The sequence below is a fragment of the Orycteropus afer genome, unplaced genomic scaffold, assembly GCF_000298275.1.
Source record: "Orycteropus afer afer isolate SDZICR_OR568_19922 unplaced genomic scaffold, OryAfe1.0 scaffold00289, whole genome shotgun sequence".
Taxonomy (NCBI): Eukaryota; Metazoa; Chordata; class Mammalia; order Tubulidentata; family Orycteropodidae; genus Orycteropus; species Orycteropus afer.
In genome coordinates, this window is record NW_006921876.1 from 1460981 (window position 1) to 1479805 (window position 18825).

General features: G+C 51.0%; 2 protein-coding genes across 2 annotated transcripts; one reads left to right on the plus strand and one right to left on the minus strand.

Annotated features, from left to right (window-relative positions):
* Window positions 1-1826: 1826 nt before the first annotated feature.
* Window positions 1827-9298, minus strand: LGI3 (leucine rich repeat LGI family member 3). The gene is made up of 8 exons (XM_007950811.2): window positions 9093-9298; window positions 8087-8158; window positions 7186-7257; window positions 6474-6545; window positions 6297-6368; window positions 5310-5479; window positions 4973-5137; window positions 1827-2644 (listed from the first exon to the last, which is right to left on the minus strand). The coding sequence occupies exons 1-8, from the start codon at window positions 9296-9298 to the stop codon at window positions 1827-1829; spliced, it is 1647 nt and encodes a 548-aa protein (XP_007949002.1).
* A 5589-nt stretch (window positions 9299-14887) lies between these two features.
* On the plus strand, window positions 14888-17420 carry SFTPC (surfactant protein C). The gene is made up of 5 exons (XM_007950813.1): window positions 14888-14929; window positions 15776-15934; window positions 16272-16394; window positions 16644-16754; window positions 17283-17420. Exons 1-5 carry the CDS (start codon window positions 14888-14890, stop codon window positions 17418-17420), a joined length of 573 nt encoding a protein of 190 aa, XP_007949004.1.
* Window positions 17421-18825: the final 1405 nt, after the last annotated feature.

The following is an 18825-nucleotide window of genomic DNA, read 5'->3' on the forward strand; positions in this document are numbered from 1 at the left end:
TCCACAGGACTCCAGGGTGCCTCACCTAGGATGGAAGGTGGTGGCGGTGACAGAAATTCACCAAGCAGAGGTGCTGGGAGAGAGGGTGAGGGAGGAGGAACTGTAGAGCTTGTCTTTAGCCGTGTTGGTTGGAGTTGACCTGACATGGACAGGCTCAAGTCTCACTGGTCCCCACAAATGTGACCTCCAGGAAGGAACCCAGGCCATGAGTCAGCCCCAGATGGTGGAGACTAGTCACACTCACCCAGCACCTGAGTGTCATCACCCATGAACCCTTGACCCTAGGCTTGGCTGACAGTGAGGGTGCCCACTCCTCAGGAGGAAGGTCATGGGGAGGCTGAGCCTCTGGTGAGAAGCAGTGACAGACAGCACAGCCCTGGCTCTGTTCATGAGACACTGCCGTGACTTGGTCACCACTGGACACCTGAGAGCCAACAATGGGATAGGAACTTTTTATTTGAAGTAAGTGAATCATAGCATTGTCTCCAAGTGCCCCTGAACATTCTGCCACAGGAAACCCTCACACAATCTGGGCAAACAGAGGAGCCTCCCTGCCACCCTCTCTCCCCAAGGCCTTGCATCTCAGAGTTCTATATTCCCAGCAGACAGCAGATGGCAGCAGAAGCTTGGCTCTAGACGCCCCGCCCACAGGACCCTCACCCCTTCCACCACTTTCAGCTTTCACTGACAGGCAGAGAAGCTCCTGAGGGTGCCTGTATGTTACAGGGGTGCCAGGACACCCCCAAGCTGTTCTCCACTCCTGACATCTGCACAGGCGGCTCAGCGTGCTTGCAGGTTCCTTAGCTTGCCCAGCTCTTGTATCTACCCAAAGGAGCCTCAAAGATGAGGCTGGCCCAAAGCTAAGGCAGCAGCAGTTACAGGAAAGAAAAGCAGAACAGCTGTCATCTGGATGTCCTCATGTTCACAGGTGGGCTGGGTGTCCTAGCAGAAAGCTCCAGTGAGAACAGAGACAGACAGCACTGTAATGAACCCAGGGTCGCTGTTGTTACTGTTGTTGATATTATTGCTTTGGGACAGAGGGGGCTTTGCCCCCAGAAGTCAGTCAAGCTGGTGCACAGAGGCTGGCACCACCATTCCCATCCTTGTCAGTAGCAGGGTGGGCACCATGAGGGCATGAGCAGAGGAGGAACAGGTACCGTGTGCCCCCTCTAAGAAGAGCAACAAGGTAGCAAAGGGGGCCTCTGTGGCCAGAGCTGTGTGTGAGCACACGCTCCTTGATAGGCATATATGTGGAAATAGGAGCACAGACAGTTGGGTGTGAGAGGCCATCAGTGTCCACACGTGTACACAGAGCGTAGCATGGATGAGTACACCCAGAACTATGAAGGATGTGGCTGTGGGCTGCAATGGTGAGCATGAGCAGGTAAACAGATGTCTGGAGCACCAATAGGAAAGACCAGAGGGTAAGATTGGCAAGCAGAAGAACAGGAAGGAAGGTAGAGTCATCCTTCCTCCTAGCACCCCTAGCCCAGCCACTACTATGCATGAGTCAAGGGAGGCAGCAGAGTGAGAGGGACCTTCATGGAGGGAGGGAGCAGCAAGTGGTCCACATGTAGGAGGGTACCTTGGTGTACTAGGTTGCCTGGGTCTGCCTGGCATATATACAGTTGTTCATGTTGATTACATCTATGATGACAAGCTTCCCTGGATTTGCCCATGGTGTGTGCCCAGGCTCACCAGGCGCATGTGTATGTGTATGTGCATGTGTGTGGGTTGGCTACATGTGTCTTCACATGGGCACACATGCTGCTCACCCACCAGCCTCTAGCGGCTGCCCAGAGGAACCCAGAGGCCTGGACACCCCTCTAGGCACTGAGATCCACTACAACATGTCGGTACACAAGTGTCTGTCCCTTGAAGCTGGGAGCCAGGAGCAGCTGGGCATCCCCGGCAGGCATGTAGCAGAAAGCCCGAGGAGCCTGCACAGCCAACTCCTGGAACCGCACAAACTTCTGCCGCCCCTCATCCCACTGGTAGATCTGGGTGAAGGAGAAGTCACTGCCCAGTGCCAGGTATCGGCGGCCACCCACTAGGAAGGGCTGCAGGGCCAGCGAGCCCCTGGAGGGTAGGGCCTGCACCTCTGAGAAGCGGGTGCCCTCCCAGCGCAGGATCTTGGAGTCACCGATGTAGCGGCTGAGGCAAAGGTAGCTATCACGGCCGGCACGAAAATGTTTCACCGCCTGGGCATCAGGCACCTGTGTGACCTCGCTCTGGGCCACAAACTGCTTCTGGGTGCGACTCCACTGGTAGATGACTGGCGCCTGGGAGCTGCTAGACACAATCAGCCGTGGCTTGCCCTCGCCATCCACAAACTCGAGGTCAGTGTCGCGATGCCAGGCATGTAGAGCCTGGTGGGAGTAGAAGCCATTCTGGTGCCAGCGGTAGAGACTGGTGGCGCCTGCCTTGGAACTGTCAGCCACAGCAAAGTACCAGTCTCCATCGATGCGGAACGCCTCCAGGTCATTGGGCTTGCGCACGCGCTGGGGGTCGATGTCCTGCAGCTTGGTAAAGCGTGTGGTGTTGGGATCCCAATGGTAAATGTAAGAGCCACCAAACAGCTGTGCCACAACCACGTACAGCTGGCTGTCCACCACCATGGGCTTGCAGTGCACTGCTGAGGGGGCTGTCCGGACAGAGGCAGGCAGGGTCAGGCAGGATCAGGCTGCTACCACCCCTTCCAACCCTGGGCCAGAACTAAGATTCTCTGCTACAGTATTCCATTCCTACTTGTGTTCTTCCACTCAGCGCTCAGTGTTTTCTAGTTGTTTCACAGCTATTGATCAGTCTCAGAATCACCCCTTCTCCGTCCTCCCCTCCAGGGTTTAAATATAAGCTGACAGAACAAATTAAGTGTCCCTAAATATTGATTGGACTTTCTGGGTACCGCAAATGTGCTTGGCTGCTAACCTTGATCTGCCCACCTGTATGCTAGTGACCCCCCAGCTCCTGATCTGGAAGTTCAAGTCCATCCAGGGGCAGCTTGGAAGAAAGACCTGGTGATCTACTTCTGAAAAATCAGCCATTGAAAACCCTATGGAACACAGCTCTACTCTGATGACACACGGGGTCACTGTGAGTCAGAACTGACTCTGTGAAAACTGGTTGGTTGGCTGGTTGGTAGATACTGACTAGTTGTTTAACCATAATACCACTTATTTGATTTTCATTGCATGCATCCTACATATCACCTCAAATAATCATTCTGAAAAGGGCCCTATTATTTTTGCCCAAAAAGAAACTGAGGGTGACTTTCCCAAAGTTACTCCACTGGCAAGTAGCCAGGAACAGAAGGAGGAAAGAGTCTGGGTACATCCACAGCCATGCTTGTCAAATCCTAAGTACACCAACATGACACCATGATGTTTGGATACTTGTGTACATTCTCCCACGAGTTCCCACTTTTGAAAGGCCGAGACATACAGCAGCTATGTATAAGAAGCTATGCACGTATGTTCCTGTACTCACAATCAGATATATCAGAAGCTTCCTCAGGCACTGGAAGCATGAGAAGCCACATGCTCCCGGCTGACTCTGGTGTCCCCAGTCAACACCCCTCCTTTCCTCTTCCTCATCTCTGCTTCACCTGCTCCTCCTCCTCACCAAGGCCACACTGTCACCCCAATGGGAGCTCAGGCTGAGCCTCTGGCTCTGGCAACCACAATGTCTAAATCCGTTCTCTGAGCCTTAGTTTACCCACCCATCTGCTAATGACCTCCCAGCTTCCAGTCTGCAGATCAGACTCTCCCTGGCCACACATCCACAAGCACCTCAAACTTAGTGTGGACAAAACTAACCTCCATCCCCATCCCCAAACCTGCTTCTCCTCCTATGTTCTCAATTTCAGTATGTGGCTTCATTTACAAGCCAAGCCAGAAACCTGGAGAGTCATCTCTAGTATCTTCCTCTCCCTCACTTAATGCACAGCTGATCATCTGTAAGTTTGTCAATGCCTCTTCTGTTTTCTGATTGAGATTGTGAAAAGACTGGGGTTATTTATTCCTTAAAATTCACTGGGGGAACCTATCTCAACCTGGAGTTTCCTTTGTGGAGAAGTTTTTTTTTTTTTTTCCCCTTAATTTAAATAATGACTTCAAGTTCTTCAACAGATATGAAACAATTTCAATTTTCTGTTTCATTTTGGGTCCGTTCAGTCCTCCATTCTAAATATATCTCTTTGTCCCCACTGCTACTAGCCCAGTTCAGTCTCCAGCATTCCTCCCACAGACATGAGCACATCCCCCAACTGGTCTTTCCACACATCTCTGCCCATGCTGGTCCACTCTCCACACTGCTCACAGAGGGAGATTTCCAAAGTGTAGACTGGCTTGGTTCACATTCCCTACTCAAAAACCTGTCAATGACCTGGTCCTTGTCTTTCTTTGGTCTTATCTCCTGCTACTCCTAACCTTGAATATTATGCTGTAGTCATACAAGCTGCTTATAGTTTACACACACTAAGCTGTTGCACACCCCTGCAAAAACACCCTTACCACTTTTTCCTCCCAGCTAACTGTCCCTTGGCCTTCAAGATTCAGGTCAAACTTACTGGATCCAAAACAGAGTCCAGTGGCCACTTACACCTTCTCTCCTTATTTCACTAGCATCACTTAGTTACCTAAGCCAGGGACCCAGGCATCATCTCTGATGCCTTTCTCTCCTTTATCCTTAAAGACTCAGCTTAGGCATCTCCTCCACCAGGAAGACATCCTTGATTGCCCAACACAGGCTTCTGCTTTATGCTGCCAGAGCACCACATTCATATCTCCATCCGTACATATTATATGGATGTTATCTATATATGTATCTGCCTCCCCTAAATATTGGAAAGTTCTTATGAGCAGAGATCATATCTTATCCATCTATAAGAACTCAATAAACATTTGTCCAACAATAGATACCCCATTCACTGCACACCATCTAGGGCCAGCACAGCCAGGCTAGGCATGGGTACCTGGGATTTTATCATAGTCTCGCAGTTGTCGTTCAACATAGTCCCACTTGAGGATGGTGCAGGCACTGGCACCTGGTTGGGCTAGAGCCAGATAGAGGTCACTGGAGTAAAGGAAGGGCTCAGCTGACACTGCTGGGAAGGACAGGGTCTGGTACAGCACAAAATCTGCAGGGGTGAGAAGGGTGTGTATATGGAGGGGTGTTAATGAGACCAGAAGAGAGAAAAGTAAGAGCTCATTGAATGGTAGAGGGTAAAAGGTGAGGAAGGTTCAGGTGGTGCCTGTGGAATTGCCTGGGGGAGGGTAGGCCTGATGCCAAAGGGCAGGGGCAACTCCTACCTGTGGTGATGCAGTCAAACTCCCGCAGTGGCAGATCCTGCACCTTGTGCTCCTGGAAGCGAGGTGGGCTGGTGCAATAGATGGGGGCCACTGTAGTGTTGGTGTGTGCCAACCACTCCACCAGCCACTTCACCTTGCAGTCACAGTTGAGTGAATTGCCCCGGAGGTCTCTGGATCATGAGGGTGGCAGAAGGGGCACAGAAAGGAATGGAATCTCAGCTACTCTGCCTACCCAGGCCCTCTAGGTTTTCAGAAGTAGATATTGCAAGGCTGCTGCTAGTTGCTCACACAGCATATTTGTACAAACAGAAAAATGTTCCCCTGATGATGGATGCAGCCCTGCAGATACATCTTTGGCAAGTAGAGTGTGGGCTGAGTTTCAGCTCCTACTCCCCTCACTTTTTGCAGAGTACAGCCTACACAGCTGTATGTTATTTCCCTGTTCATCCAAATCCACAATCAGGGCTTTTATCCTTTTGTATCAACAATGATAAAGGACTGTGTCTATGCCATAGGGCTTTAATATAGATTCAAATCAAACATACATTTTAAAAGCACATGTTTTAAAAATGTTCACACACAGTGTCTAATGTGCATTTGAGGAACACACACATAACCTTGACGAACCCCAATTTGGAGAGCCACTGATCTCTATTTAACTCCAACTAGCTGAAGTGCCTAAGGCACTTGACTGCTAACCAGAAGGCTGGCAGTTCAAACCCACCAGCCACTCCTCCAAAGGAAGGTTGGGAAATATACTTCCATAGTGATAACGCCTTGGAAACCCAAGGAGGGGTCACTATGAGTCAGGTCCTACTCACAGAAAATAACAACAACAAACAACAGCTTTTTCCAACATCTCCAGCTCCAAGTCCTCTTAGTGTCTCAAGACCTTATGATCTTCCCAATCTCTAACTTCCCCACCAATTCCCCCAAAGGCAAGAATCCTGCAAGGCCTTATCAGAAGGGATAGGGCAGAGGTCTTACAAGTCACTCAAGATGTCCAGGGGCCGAAAGATGTCTCGAGGCAGTGTCTGCAAATTATTGTTGGCCAGTGAGCTGTAAGAAAGACCTTTAGGTCACCTGAAGATTATGACTGAGGCCAAAGGCCACAAACTATGGAAAGCTTTGGTTCAATGTATGGCATGTGCATGATGTACTCACAGATGTGTCAAAGATTTGAGTCCTCTGAAGGTAAACTTGGAGAGTGCCCAGATGTCATTGTTCTCAATGAAGCTAGAGAAAACAAGAACCTGTCTCAGCCACCACTCAGGATCCCAGACCCTCCAACAAGCTATTTCCCTACATCTATTTGGACAATCTACTTCCCTAGTGATGTTGTTGTTGTTGTTATTTGCCATCGAGTCAGCCCCGACTCATTGCGACCCCTCCTTGTGTTTCTGAGGCAGTATCACTACAGAAGTAGGAATGCCCAACCTTCCTTCCGAGGAGTGGCTGGTGGTTTTGAACCCCCAGCCTTCTGGTTAGCAGTCAAGTGCCTTAGGCACTATGCTACCAGAGCTCCTCCCTAGTGATAGTGCCTCAGAAACCCAAGGAGGGGTCACTATGAGTTGAGTCCGACTCCACGGCACATAATAACAACAACAACAACATACTTCAGCCCAGCTTCCAGCTCATGTCCCTAAAACCTATACTGGTGACATTAAGACTGCAGTGACAGAAGCAACTGAACAGGATGGTTTAGGTGGGAAGATAGATGAAATGATCCTTGCTCAGGTCCTTCCAGTGAGGAGATTCAAGGGCTCTCACTTCCCCACCACCTCCTTCCAGCCTTCTTCATTCAACCTCCCTCTCAGCCCACCCAGACCAGGGCTCCCTCTTCCCTTCTCCCATTCTCCCTCTCCTTCCCACACACAGGTACTGCAGGTGCGACAGTCCTGTGAAGGCGTTGTCTCCAATCAGGGTGAACTTGTTAGAGTTGAGTAACCTGGGGAGACAAAGGAGAAAGGAGGAATTAGAGCTCCCAGGGTGTGCCTGCTGCCCTGGCCTCCAGGACATTGCCTCACCCCTGGGCTTCCCTGAGGTCTGGCTGCCCTCACCAGCACACCTCTGGACCCCAGCTGAGAGTCCCAGAGCAGCCTGGGCAGCAAGATTAGGCAGGAGCCCATTCTGGTCCCAGGAGCTCCCAGAGTCCCTGTGTGCATCTAGGGGGAAAATGGGGGCAGATTTCTCCTGCCAGGCTGTGTCCTTGCCCTTCTCCACAGTGTTTTCCCTCCCTGTCTCCTCACTTCAGCCCACTCCAGTCCACAAGGGGCTAATGTTAAGTTTGAGGATAATCCACACTGAGGAGGTGGGGTAATACTTATGTGCTGCCTCTCCTATGATTCAGGTTTCAAACTTAAGCAGTGCCTTCTAGAATTTCAGACTCGTCTACCCTCCCTCCCTTTCAGACCCCACTTCTTTCTTCAAACTCTAACCCCTGGGTTATCTACCTTCTGATCACCTTCTGGCACCCACCCACACTATTGCACCCAGCTCCTTTGGGTGTCTAGAAAAACCACGTCTTTCCTAAATGGGCCCCAGATGGCCCCTTATTGGCTTCTGGATGCAATCTCTAGCTTTTCCTCTCCCCAAATGCTGCCCTTTGGACTCTCAGATCCTTGTTCTGAGCTCCTGACTCCAGGCTGCTCTACCTTTTGTGGCACATCCTATCAGAGCAAAAGTAAGGGACACCCTCACCTTCATCTCCAAAGGTTGCATAGGACCCGCCTCCCTCCTCCCCCAGTCCCCTCCCCCACCAAAGGTCCTGTCCATACAAGAACTGCAGCAGCGGCAGGTGGGAAAATGCTCCATCCTGAATCTCTGAGAAGGCAGCATTCACCAGCGTCCTGCAGGGCAACATCCAGTCAGTACTGTGGGCAGTATGCAGGGACTGTGCTGGGGCAGGGGGTTGAGATGACCAGTGAGAGAGGGGTAGGGCAGTGGGTTCTGCACTCATTTGCCCTGGACTCTCCCCCATTTCACCAGCCCTAGCACCTCACCTGGGTCTGTTTTTCCCTTCTTTTCACAAACTCACCATCTTCCTTCACAATGATCCGCCCCTGCTGCCTCCCTGAGCACCAAAGGCCCCAGACTTGGCTTCCCCCTCAGCCAAAAGAAGGTTCCTTTACCCTCACCGTCATCATCAACCAACCAACCAAAAAAGCTGGGTGCTGCTGAGTGATGGGGCACTGGGATGGGGATGGGGATTAGCATCCTGCTCTCAAAGACCTGCAGCGTCTCTAGTCCAGTAGGCAAGGGGTGTTCTGAGGTGGGTTGCTGCAAGTGACAGCCGGCTTGCTGGCTGGGTGGGTGCAGAATGGCTGGCAAGACCGGTGGCAGGTGTCTGCCCTTCCCACCCCTGCCAAGACACTGTGTGGGCATATCTTACTCCCAGCCCTCCCCTGCTGCCATCCTCTTTCCTGACAAGAAACCTTTCTGCCCTTGGTGTGACATCACAGGCAGAGAGCCCACATGCTCATGTAAACAACTCCCCCCTCAAGTTCAGAGCCCTGCACACAGTAGGTGTCAGTGATGCTGATATGGTGATGATTCATTCTTAGCTGTGAACTGCTTTCCCAACCATGGCTGCTGAGCCTGCATGCCTGCAGAACTTCCTGCTCTGCCAGTGCCTTGAATCTCCAGTCCTGAGGATCCCCTGGAGTCGTCCTAGACCCCACTCTTATAGAAAGGTACCAAGGGTTCTTACCATCCTCTCCCAGAGCTATTCCTGCAAGTCTCCTTCCCCCCCACCCCCTCCTCAGGCCAGGGCTCAGCACTCACAGGGAGATGACCTCCGAGGGCAGGTTTCTGGGCACAGCCTTAGAATCCACGCAGAAGGCGGTGTCTCTGGTGCAGGAGCAGCTGGGCGGGCAGGGGGGCGTCTTGGGGGGCCTCTTGGCACTGACTTGCAGTATTAGGCAGAAGCCGAGCGTGGACAGCGCCAGCAGCCCTGGCCCCAGGCCCCGCCTGGCCTGCAGCCTCGCCATGCCGCCTGCAAGCGCTGCCTAGGGACACCCGCAGTCCCCGCCCCGCCGCTCCCGGGGCTGTAGACACCTCCTGGCTACAGGCAACCGCAGCCTCAGCTAGGGGTCTGGCTGTTGGCTGCGGAGAGCAGGTGCCTCTCGTCGTCCCTGCGCCTTCGCCAGCTCTCGGGCGCCGGCTGCGGTCCCCTTGCTTCCCCGCTCCTGCAAGCAGGCTCGAGAAAGATGCACGGAGCTCGGGAGCGAGGGCTAGCCAGGATCTGGTGGACGCGGACTGCGGCGGCGGGCAGCGGGGGCGCGCGCGGGGGCGGGGTGGGGGAAATCCCGGGCCTGGGAGTAGCCAGAAAAATGAGTGGTTGCGGGCCCTTGACGCTGTATGCCATGAAGGCGGCCTCTGGGGCCATCTGCTTGTCTGTCTGGTGCCCAGAGCGTCTGTGCGTGAACCCATGTGTGTGTGTGCATACAGGTGCATTCGTATGTTGGGCATGACTGCGTGCACGTGTGCACACCTGTCTTTGCACAGTGCATGTACATTCTCCCGTGTGGAGGCTTTTCTGCCTTGTGAATTCATGTGTGTCTGTGTACTGTGAGTATGTCTTGGCCTTCAGGGGACACATCCTCTGAGCAGAAATTCTTGGCTTTACCACAAGTGGTATATCTAGATAAGTATATATCTAGGTTGTCATGTACAAATATGTACACAGAGCCTGGCGTGTGCATATATATCTGTGTTTACATGTGTTTCCATGGCTACTGAACAGAATGCTCCTTTGTGTCTGTGAGCAGAAAAGGGAAATGTAGTCATTGGAGCTGGAGTGGGAGCTTGTGGAATTCTGGAACATTTCTCACTACACAACCACAGCTTGTTGGAGCTAGGGAGAGCCTTGGACGTTTTCCAGTTCAGCCCTTTGTTTAACAAATAAGGAAACTGAGGCCTGAAAGAAGAGGAATACAGCCAAGCTTTAGATCATATCTAGTGTGTGTTATACACTTTACACACTTAATCCTCTCAACATTTCGAGGTAGGTAATACTAATACCAGAACCCCTTTTATAGATGAGAAAAACGAGGCCCATAGTATCAGAAGAAGAAAATGGCAGAGTAGGGATTTTAGTTTGCTCTACGTAATTCCAAAGCTTACAGTCATTTTACATAAGTAATATTCAAAGTGTGGTCTAGGGACTCTGTGAATATTTGAGAACCTTTCAGGGAATCCTTGAGGTCAAAACAATTTTCCTAGTAATATCAAGATACCGTTTGCCTTTTTCACTTTTCATGTGGTCACAGAAGTACCCTGGAATTTTCCAAAAGCCACATGGTATAGCTTCTATTAAGGCAGCCATTAAAAAGATGTGCAAAAAAGGTAAAGCAGTGATATATTTATCTCTTTTTTTTTGCTTTATAAAATACCTATTCATATTTAAAATGTGTTATTTTTAGTAACATAAAATGAGTTTATTATTGCTATTTTAAATTAACAAGTAATTTAAAATTGTCAGTAAATACCAATATGGATAGAATCCACATAATCAAAGCTCTTTGGGATCCTCAATGCTTTTTAAAAGTATAAAGGGGTCCTAAAGTCAAAAAGTTTGAGAACTGCTCCTCTACCATGCCACCTCTCAGAGGGAGGGAAGTGATTGTCCCAAGAGTTCATAGCTACAAGGCAAGGGAAGCCTGGAAGTCAGGTGTCTGGGCTCCTAGTCCAGTACTCTTTCTACATCAGGAGAGAACTTACAGAGAACTGAGATCCATGGGTTTAAGATGCTTCCCCAGCTTTCCCTAGCCTCTCCCTACAGGAGATTCTCTGATCTGAGCTTAAGTCCATCCTCTCTCAGCCAGGGATCCCCCTGCCCTTTGATGCCCACTTGACACTGCCCATCCAGCTGCTCATGCTGCCCTCCCTATGTCAGCTTGTGGGAAGGAAAGCAATGGGAGTGGGGAGGGTGACTGGGGCAGCTGGGTAACCACCCCCACTCGTCCCTGGCACGGCCCTGCCCAGTACACAAAGGGCAGAGTGAATCTGCCCTACTCTGCAGCTGAGGGGCTTGGAGAGAGGAAGAGGAGGGGCACACATAGAAGGGATGGTTACCATGAGACTCTGCATCACCAATTGTTAAACCCAGACAGACAAAAAGGGTCCATACTATTCTTAGCTAGTGAGAGGTGCCCTGGGGGATGAAATAGATGAAGACAATCATGATGATTGGACATTCACACTGTGTATCATTGGATCCTGTCAACAGTTTGGTGAGATGTCTAGAACAGGGAGCCCCCATTTCACAGATGAACATACTAGAGCCTAGAAAGGCAGAAAAACTCATTCAGGGTTCAGAGCTGGCCAGTGAAAATACTGAAGAAATGAACTGTTGACTGCTCACCAGAAGCCCCTTCATGTGTGTGACAGAGTTTTATTATTAAATACAATTAAATGTTGGCTGTGTACATGCTCCATGCCCTGAGGGCAAGACTGGTAGCCTCGCTGGGAAGACAAAGCAATAAAACACATGCTCACAGCTGACAAGAATAGTAGTGTAGTAAGTGGCCGGAGATTCTCACGGGAGAATTTCACTGTGGGGAGGGGAAGTCATGGAGAGATGGCATTAGCTCTTGGCCTTTTAGGATGGGTGGGATTCAGAGTGATGGAGAGATATTGGAGGTGGGCTTTCTGGGAGGGAGAATGGCCTAAATAAAGGCAAAGAAGTAAGAAGGCTGAAGCAGAGGGCTGGTGGTGGGGACAGTGGGCCATGTGGCCACAGAGGGAGATTGGAGCTTCAAGGTTGAAGGGCCAAGTATGCCAACTAAATTCATTCATTTCTTCCTTCTCCAAGGATCCCAAGACCTCCACCAGGTTGGCAGTAGGTAGCATGTGAACTTCCCTTATGAAACTTGAGGACTCCCTTTTCTGACCCACAAACAGACAAGAAAATGAGTAAAGAAGAAGAAAGAGAAGGAAAAGAAGAAACAGCTGATACCATAAGCTTGTGAGAACAGTATATAAACTAATGGCAGCCTTCCAGAGAGACTGAGGACCCAAAAGAGCAGTGGCTTCTTTCTAAGGAAGAGACTCCATTCCCAGGACCCACTAATGATGGCAAGCCGAAACACCCACTCAGATTAAGTCTAGTAACAAGCCCTCCTGAGATGCCCACAGGGACCCCAAGATGCCTGCAGTTTCTCCTGCTGATTCACTGCCCACCTGGCTTAGGCCCAGTACTTGTGGGTCAGCTGATCAATCCCAATGTTGCTAGGACAACGGGAAGCAGGAGTGGGGGCTCTGGGGAGTAGGCAGGGGTGGGCACTGCAGGCAGGCTGTCTCCAGCATCTGGCACCAGACACAGCTGAGGCCAAGTTGAGAGGAGGATGATTCTTCCTACTACCCCCTTCATGTCTGCACCCCTCCCCCTCTTCCACTCATCCTAGGACACTTTCCCTGCTAGTGGCTTAGGCAAATATTTAAAGGGGCAGTTGGAGAGTGAACAGGGTAGTGGAAGCAAATATTTCACTTCCCTCTGTCCATCCCCAAGCTTCTCAGGGGCTCTCAGCTTGGATGCCATGCTATTATGCAATCTCCAGAGTGAAGGCCCTCTAGCTGGAGAGAGTGTCCTTGTGGGGACAGGGAGCCTGCCAGAACTGGAGAATGGGTGGCCAGTTCATGATTGAAGGGCAGGGCCAAGATGTGAAGGACCCCTGAACAAAGGATAGGCACTGGGCTGAAATGGTGGAGTTAAAGTGTAGGAGGATAAGGGAATCAGGCCAAGAGAGAAGTGAAGTGTGGGGCTTTTACATATTTGTGACAGTTTAGAAGGGAAGGGACTTTATTTTTTTATTTTATTATTTATTTTTTCAGTTTTCACTTCCCTCCCCTCCCACCCCTTGGTAACCAACAAAGAAAGTTTCCTTCCATATGTAAACCTTTCCTTGATTTTTTGCAATAATGAACTAATACTGTATTTGTCCTTCTGTGATTGACTTATTTCACTCAGTGTAATGTCCTCCAATGGAGCTCTGGTAGCGTAGTGCCTAAGGCACTTGACTGCTAACCAAAAGGCTGGTGGTTCAAACCCACCAGCCACTCCTCAGAAGGAAGATGGGGCAATCTACTTCCGTAGTGATACTGCCTTGGAAACCCAAGGAGGGGTTGCTATGAGTCGGGTCCGACTCGACAGCACATAACAACAACAACAACAACAATGTCCTCCAAGTTAATCCATGTTATGTGGTGTTTTGCAAATTTTATATTATCCTTTAGTGCTGCATAGTATTCCATTGTGTGTATGTACTATTGTTTTCTTATCCATTCTGCTGTTGATGGACACCTAGTGAAAGGAAGCCCACGGAAAAGGCTGTAGCCAAACCAAAGTTGTTAGTGGATTTGATTTAGTACAAGAGGTAGGGAAAGGATAGAAGGAAGATGGAAAAGATCCAGAAAGGGGACCTTATTTGGGAGAGTGTCAGGCATTCTTAGGTCAAATTTAGGATCAAAAAAAAAAAAAAAGCCTGTTGCCATTAAGTCAGTTCTGACTCAGTGATTCCATGCACTACATAGTGGAACTGTGCTTCATAAGTTTTCCTTGGCTGTGATCTTTACAGAAACAGATCACCATGAGGCCTTTCTTCTGGAGAGCTGCTGGATGGGTTCGAATCACCAACCTTTAGGCTAATAGTTGAGTGCAAACCATTCGCATCATTCAGGGACCTAATTTAGGGTGGGGGAATATAAAAAGAGAAGTCCAGAGGAATAGGGGCATAGGTACCAGGGAGCAAGTGGGCTGGTTCGAGGACAAGAAGATTGAGACCCCATCAATCACCACATTTAGCCATATTCAAGGCTGTCCGGGTATAAGAAAGAAGTGCCACCAGAAGCCTTCAGCTTACATGAGGGAGTGGGGAAGCACATGAATAAGAGTTATCAGCAAATGGACGGAAATAGGAAAAGAATGACTGGAGGAAAGTCTGCAGTTAGGGGCTAGATTGTAGGAGGAGGTGAGGCAGATAAAGAGGACTTGAGGTGGAAATCTGATTTTCTCAGAGAGAAATGGACATTTTTGATTGCCCAAACTGATACCAAAGCGCCTTCTTTCTTCAGCAGTGTCCTCTCTGGATCTGCAGGCACTGACTCCTCCATTCTTTTCCTAAGCTAATCCCTATTTTTCAGAGACTTTCTGTTTGGGGAATGTGATGGATGGCCCACTGGGCCAGACCCTTTGTATCCTGAGTGGTCCAGCCTGGCAGGAGAACAGGAAGAGCCACAGGATTATGGGGACAGGTGTCACCAAGAAAGGCAAGTGTGCCAGGAAGACACCCACAGTGCAAAGTGCAGATTGCCTAAGGACAAGTTGGCTCAGCTCACCCAGGTTTGCTTTTGCTGGAGCCAAGAGGACTCATGTACCAGGGCTAAGGGCCCTTGGGCACTCTTGTAGCTGGCTTATCGGGGTCTTGGTTCTAGAGGGTCAGGAACAAACAGGCTTCAAAGCTGAGGGCTTGGCTGGCAATAATTAGCCCATTCCTTCCATTCTGCCCCCACTCCCCACTGGCACATATAAGATCCTGGACACACCTGGGAAACAAAGGAAGAAAGACACCTACAGCAAGATGGATGTCAGCAGCAAAGAGGTCTTGATGGAGAGCCCACCGGTGAGTGTGATTGTGTGTGTGTGTGTGTGGTGAGCCTTGCTTCCCACATACCTCTCTGTGCCTGTTCCTTATCCAGATTCATCCACTTAACTAACTTACCAACCAGTCAACCAGCCAATTGCCATTGAGTTGATTCTGGCTCATGACAACCCCATGTGTGTCAGAGTAAAAGGGTGCTCCAAAGGATTTCAAAGGCTGATTTTTCAGAAGTAAATCACTAAGCCTTTTTTCTGAGGTGTCTCTGAGTGGACTCAAACCTCCAACCTTTAATTATCATAAGTTAGAATGGAGACACCAAGACCATTAAGACAGAGTTCCTTGGAGAAATAGACATGGCTGAGAGCCACCATAGAGGTATATGGAGATCATGGAGAAAGAGTCATTTGGGAGACTCAAATGACATTTGAACTGGATCCAGAAGAATAAATAGGAGCTTACCAGGTAGAGAAGGAGGAAAGTATTCCAGGAAGAAGGAGTAGAATATGTAAGGGCACATGGAGAAGTGAGTGAACCTGGATCATTTGGGGAATAGAGAACAGCTGGGCATGGCTGGAGTACCATGGGTTTGCAGGAGATAAGACTGGTGAAACAGGCTCTCTTGAATCTCTTCAAACAGTCTTTGCTTCAAAGCATCTGTGGGTTTGTTGGAATCCTATGCATCTTCCAGACCAGCTCCAGTTCTACCTCTTCTAAGAGGCCTTCTCTGGCCATGTCAGCCCCCCTTTGCATGTCCATAGCATTAACTGTCCAGCCCTGGGAGATAGAAATGTGTCCAGCTTGTGCATGGAGAGGAGAGGGCATTCTCATGACCTCACTTCTGTCTCCCTGCTTGTCCCATCATGTCAGGACTACTCAGCAGCCCCCCGGGGCCGGATTAGCATCCCCTGCTGCCCTGTGAACCTCAAACGCCTTCTCATCATAGTTGTGGTCGTGGTCCTTGTCGTCGTGGTGATTGTAGGGGCCCTGCTCATGGGTCTTCACATGAGCCAGAAACATACTGAGATGGTGAGTCTGGGATAGGATAGCCAGTAGGTAGAGGGCCTGGGTGTGGTTGAGCACAAGAAACTGTTCAAGGGGAATGGAGAGAAGGAGAACAGCATGGGAAGGACAGAGGCAGGAACAGGGTGCAAACATGGCCTGGGCTTGTCTACCAGGCCCTTACCTCACAGTGTGACAGCCTGTTTCCTGTAGCATCCAGTTCCATTTCAGCCTCTCTGAGCTGGGGGGTGGGTGGGTCGGAATGCATTTGAATAAAGAGGACTGAGGACTGAGGGTGGGCATGGGTACTGATGGGGTAGGAAGTGAAAGAGGAACGCCAGGCAGCACTGTGTCCCACCCTCAGGTCCTAGAGATGAGCATGGGGGGACCAGAAGCCCAGCAACGTATGGCCCTCAGTGAGCATGCGGGCACCACTGCCACCTTCTCCATTGGCTCCACTGGCATCGTCGTATATGACTACCAGCGGGTGGGTATGCCTGGACCTCTTGCCCTGGGGCTGGGAGCCAATGACAAGACTTTGCCAGACCCACTCAGTTGTGCCACTTCATAACATCCAATCCTCCCATCCCCCAGCCTCTTTGTCTCCTGTTGGGGTGCCTGAGCCTCAGATTCTAATATGACTTCCATGCTCAACCTAGAGGGAGCTGGTTAAGATCAGGGTTGGGTGTCAGCAAGGCAGGAGCCTTCCTAAAAGGACTCTGGTTCCCGTGTCCAGTTCCTGATTGCTTACAAGTCAGCCCCTGGAACCTGTTGCTACATCATGAAGATGGCTCCCGAGGGCATCCCCAGCCTTGAGGCTCTCATCAGAAAATTCCAGGACTTCCAGGTAGGTGTGTAGGTGAAAAAGAATGAGACATCTTCCTCCCAGGGTTGCTGTGAGGACAACTTGAGATCATAGATATTGTCAACTGTAAAGCACTGCTCCTCAGGGGCTGTCAGGTGAGTGCCCCTCTCTATATTCACCTGCATCGCAACTTCTTTACCTGTTCCTGTTCACTCCATTACCAAGCTACTGGCCCCACACAAAACCTGGGTGCTTCTGACTCTAGCATAATCCCCTCTTTATTGGTGAAGAAACAGGCTCAGAGAGATTGCCTAACACACCTGAGGTCCTACAATAAGCTTAAGCCAAAACCAAACTTACTGCCATCAACTAGGTTCTGACTCACAGCTACCTCCACTGGGTTTCCAAGGCTGTAAGTCTTTACAGAAGTAGATTGTCCCATCATCCTTCCACAGAGCAGCTAGTGGGTTTGAACTGCTAGAAGGTTAGCAGCCAAATACCTTATCCACTGCACCACCAGAGGTAAGATAAAACTCAGTTTCCAGACTTCAAATTAGATGCTCTTTCCAGGCCAAGCCTGCAGTGCCTCCCACTAAGCTGGGCCAGGAAGAAAGGCGAGAAGCAGGCTCAGCATCCTCTGGAGACCTGGCTTTCCTGGGCACCACTGTGAGCATCCTATGTGGCGAGGTGCCCCTCTACTATATCTAGGACCCTCAGGTGAGCCAGGGCCAGGGTGTGGGAGCAGCCATGGTCCAGAGGGTTTGGGCCACCTGCAATGTCAGCTGACCAGGCACTGGACCAAACACCCTGTCACCTAAGGAGCTCAGGGGAGGGAAGGTTCAAAGACACTCTTCCCCACTTCCTCTCCCTCACATGATAAATAGTGTTCTTTTGCTTCACAGGATCTGTGGAAGCCCCAAGGGGACAGGAAAGACCCAGCAAGCAAAGGGTCTTTTGCAGACAGGCAGAAAGCTGTTCCTGCCCATACCATAGGGACTGGCCCTGGAGAAAGGGACCTTGGGAGTGAGGATGGGAGCTGGGAGAGGTGGCTCTCCTCGGCCAGGGTGTTTCTACCACAAAATAATAAAGCAGCCTTATAGAAAAACAAAGCGTTGTACTTCTTCTGACACTCCATCAGTCTTACTCTTGTTAAGGGCCAACTAGGAGAAGTGTAGCGCCTAGGGGAACCAGAGGGAATTTTCCCATTCTCCCTCTGTCCCAGAGTAATGGGGATTCAATCCACCACCGGAGGGGGGTGAGCGGACAGACGCACAGTGGGGAGGAAACCGGGGAGCAATTCACGGGCTTTAGGCGCCCTCCAGTGGTGTCTCCAGAGATTTAGGACGATAAACCGAGACAGTGAGAGATTGACAAATACAGAGACAGACATTGAAAATAGGAGAGATCGAGGGTCCGAATAAGGGAGAGAGAGAACGAGCTGCATGCTGAGTAACAAAGCAACATAGGGACAGAGACAGGCAGAGGCAGTTCAAGGGACCGAGCGCCTGACAGCGTGTCCTGCAGCCCGGAAGAGCGCTGCGGGGCCGGGACACCCGCGGTGGAAGTCGCCGCTAGAGGGCACTTTGCGGGAGCAGCCGCGGGGCTGGGGACACCCGGCCGCGAGCGCCCCCTCCCCAGGCACCCGGGCGGTCGGGAGTCGGCGGCCTAGGGGCCGAGGCGCGGGGCGCCCCCTCCCAGCGCTGGCCAGCTTTCTTCCTCCTCCGCCTCCGGCTGGCGCGGTTCCCGACCCAGCGGAGCACAGTCCCGGCCCCGAGGGGGCCGAGCTCCGAGCGAAAACACGCCCTCCAGCGAGCTCATTTCCCTAAAAAAGGGGGGGGGGGGAGAAGGAGGGAGGGAGTGAAGGAGAGAAAGAAAGAAAGAAAAAGAAGGGAAGTGAGAGGGAGACATCCCGAGGCCAAGGAAGAGGGAAGAGAAATCGGGAAAGAGGAGCGGGGAGGGAGACGGGAAGGCGGGAGGACGAGAGGAGAGAAGGGGAAGAGGTAGCGAAGGAGCGAGGGGGGAGAGAGGGAGGGAGGCAGCGAGCGAGAAAAGGGGAGCGCCCTCCTCTTCGCTTCCATTCCTCCGCTTCCCCTCTCGCTCGCTCCCGCGTTCG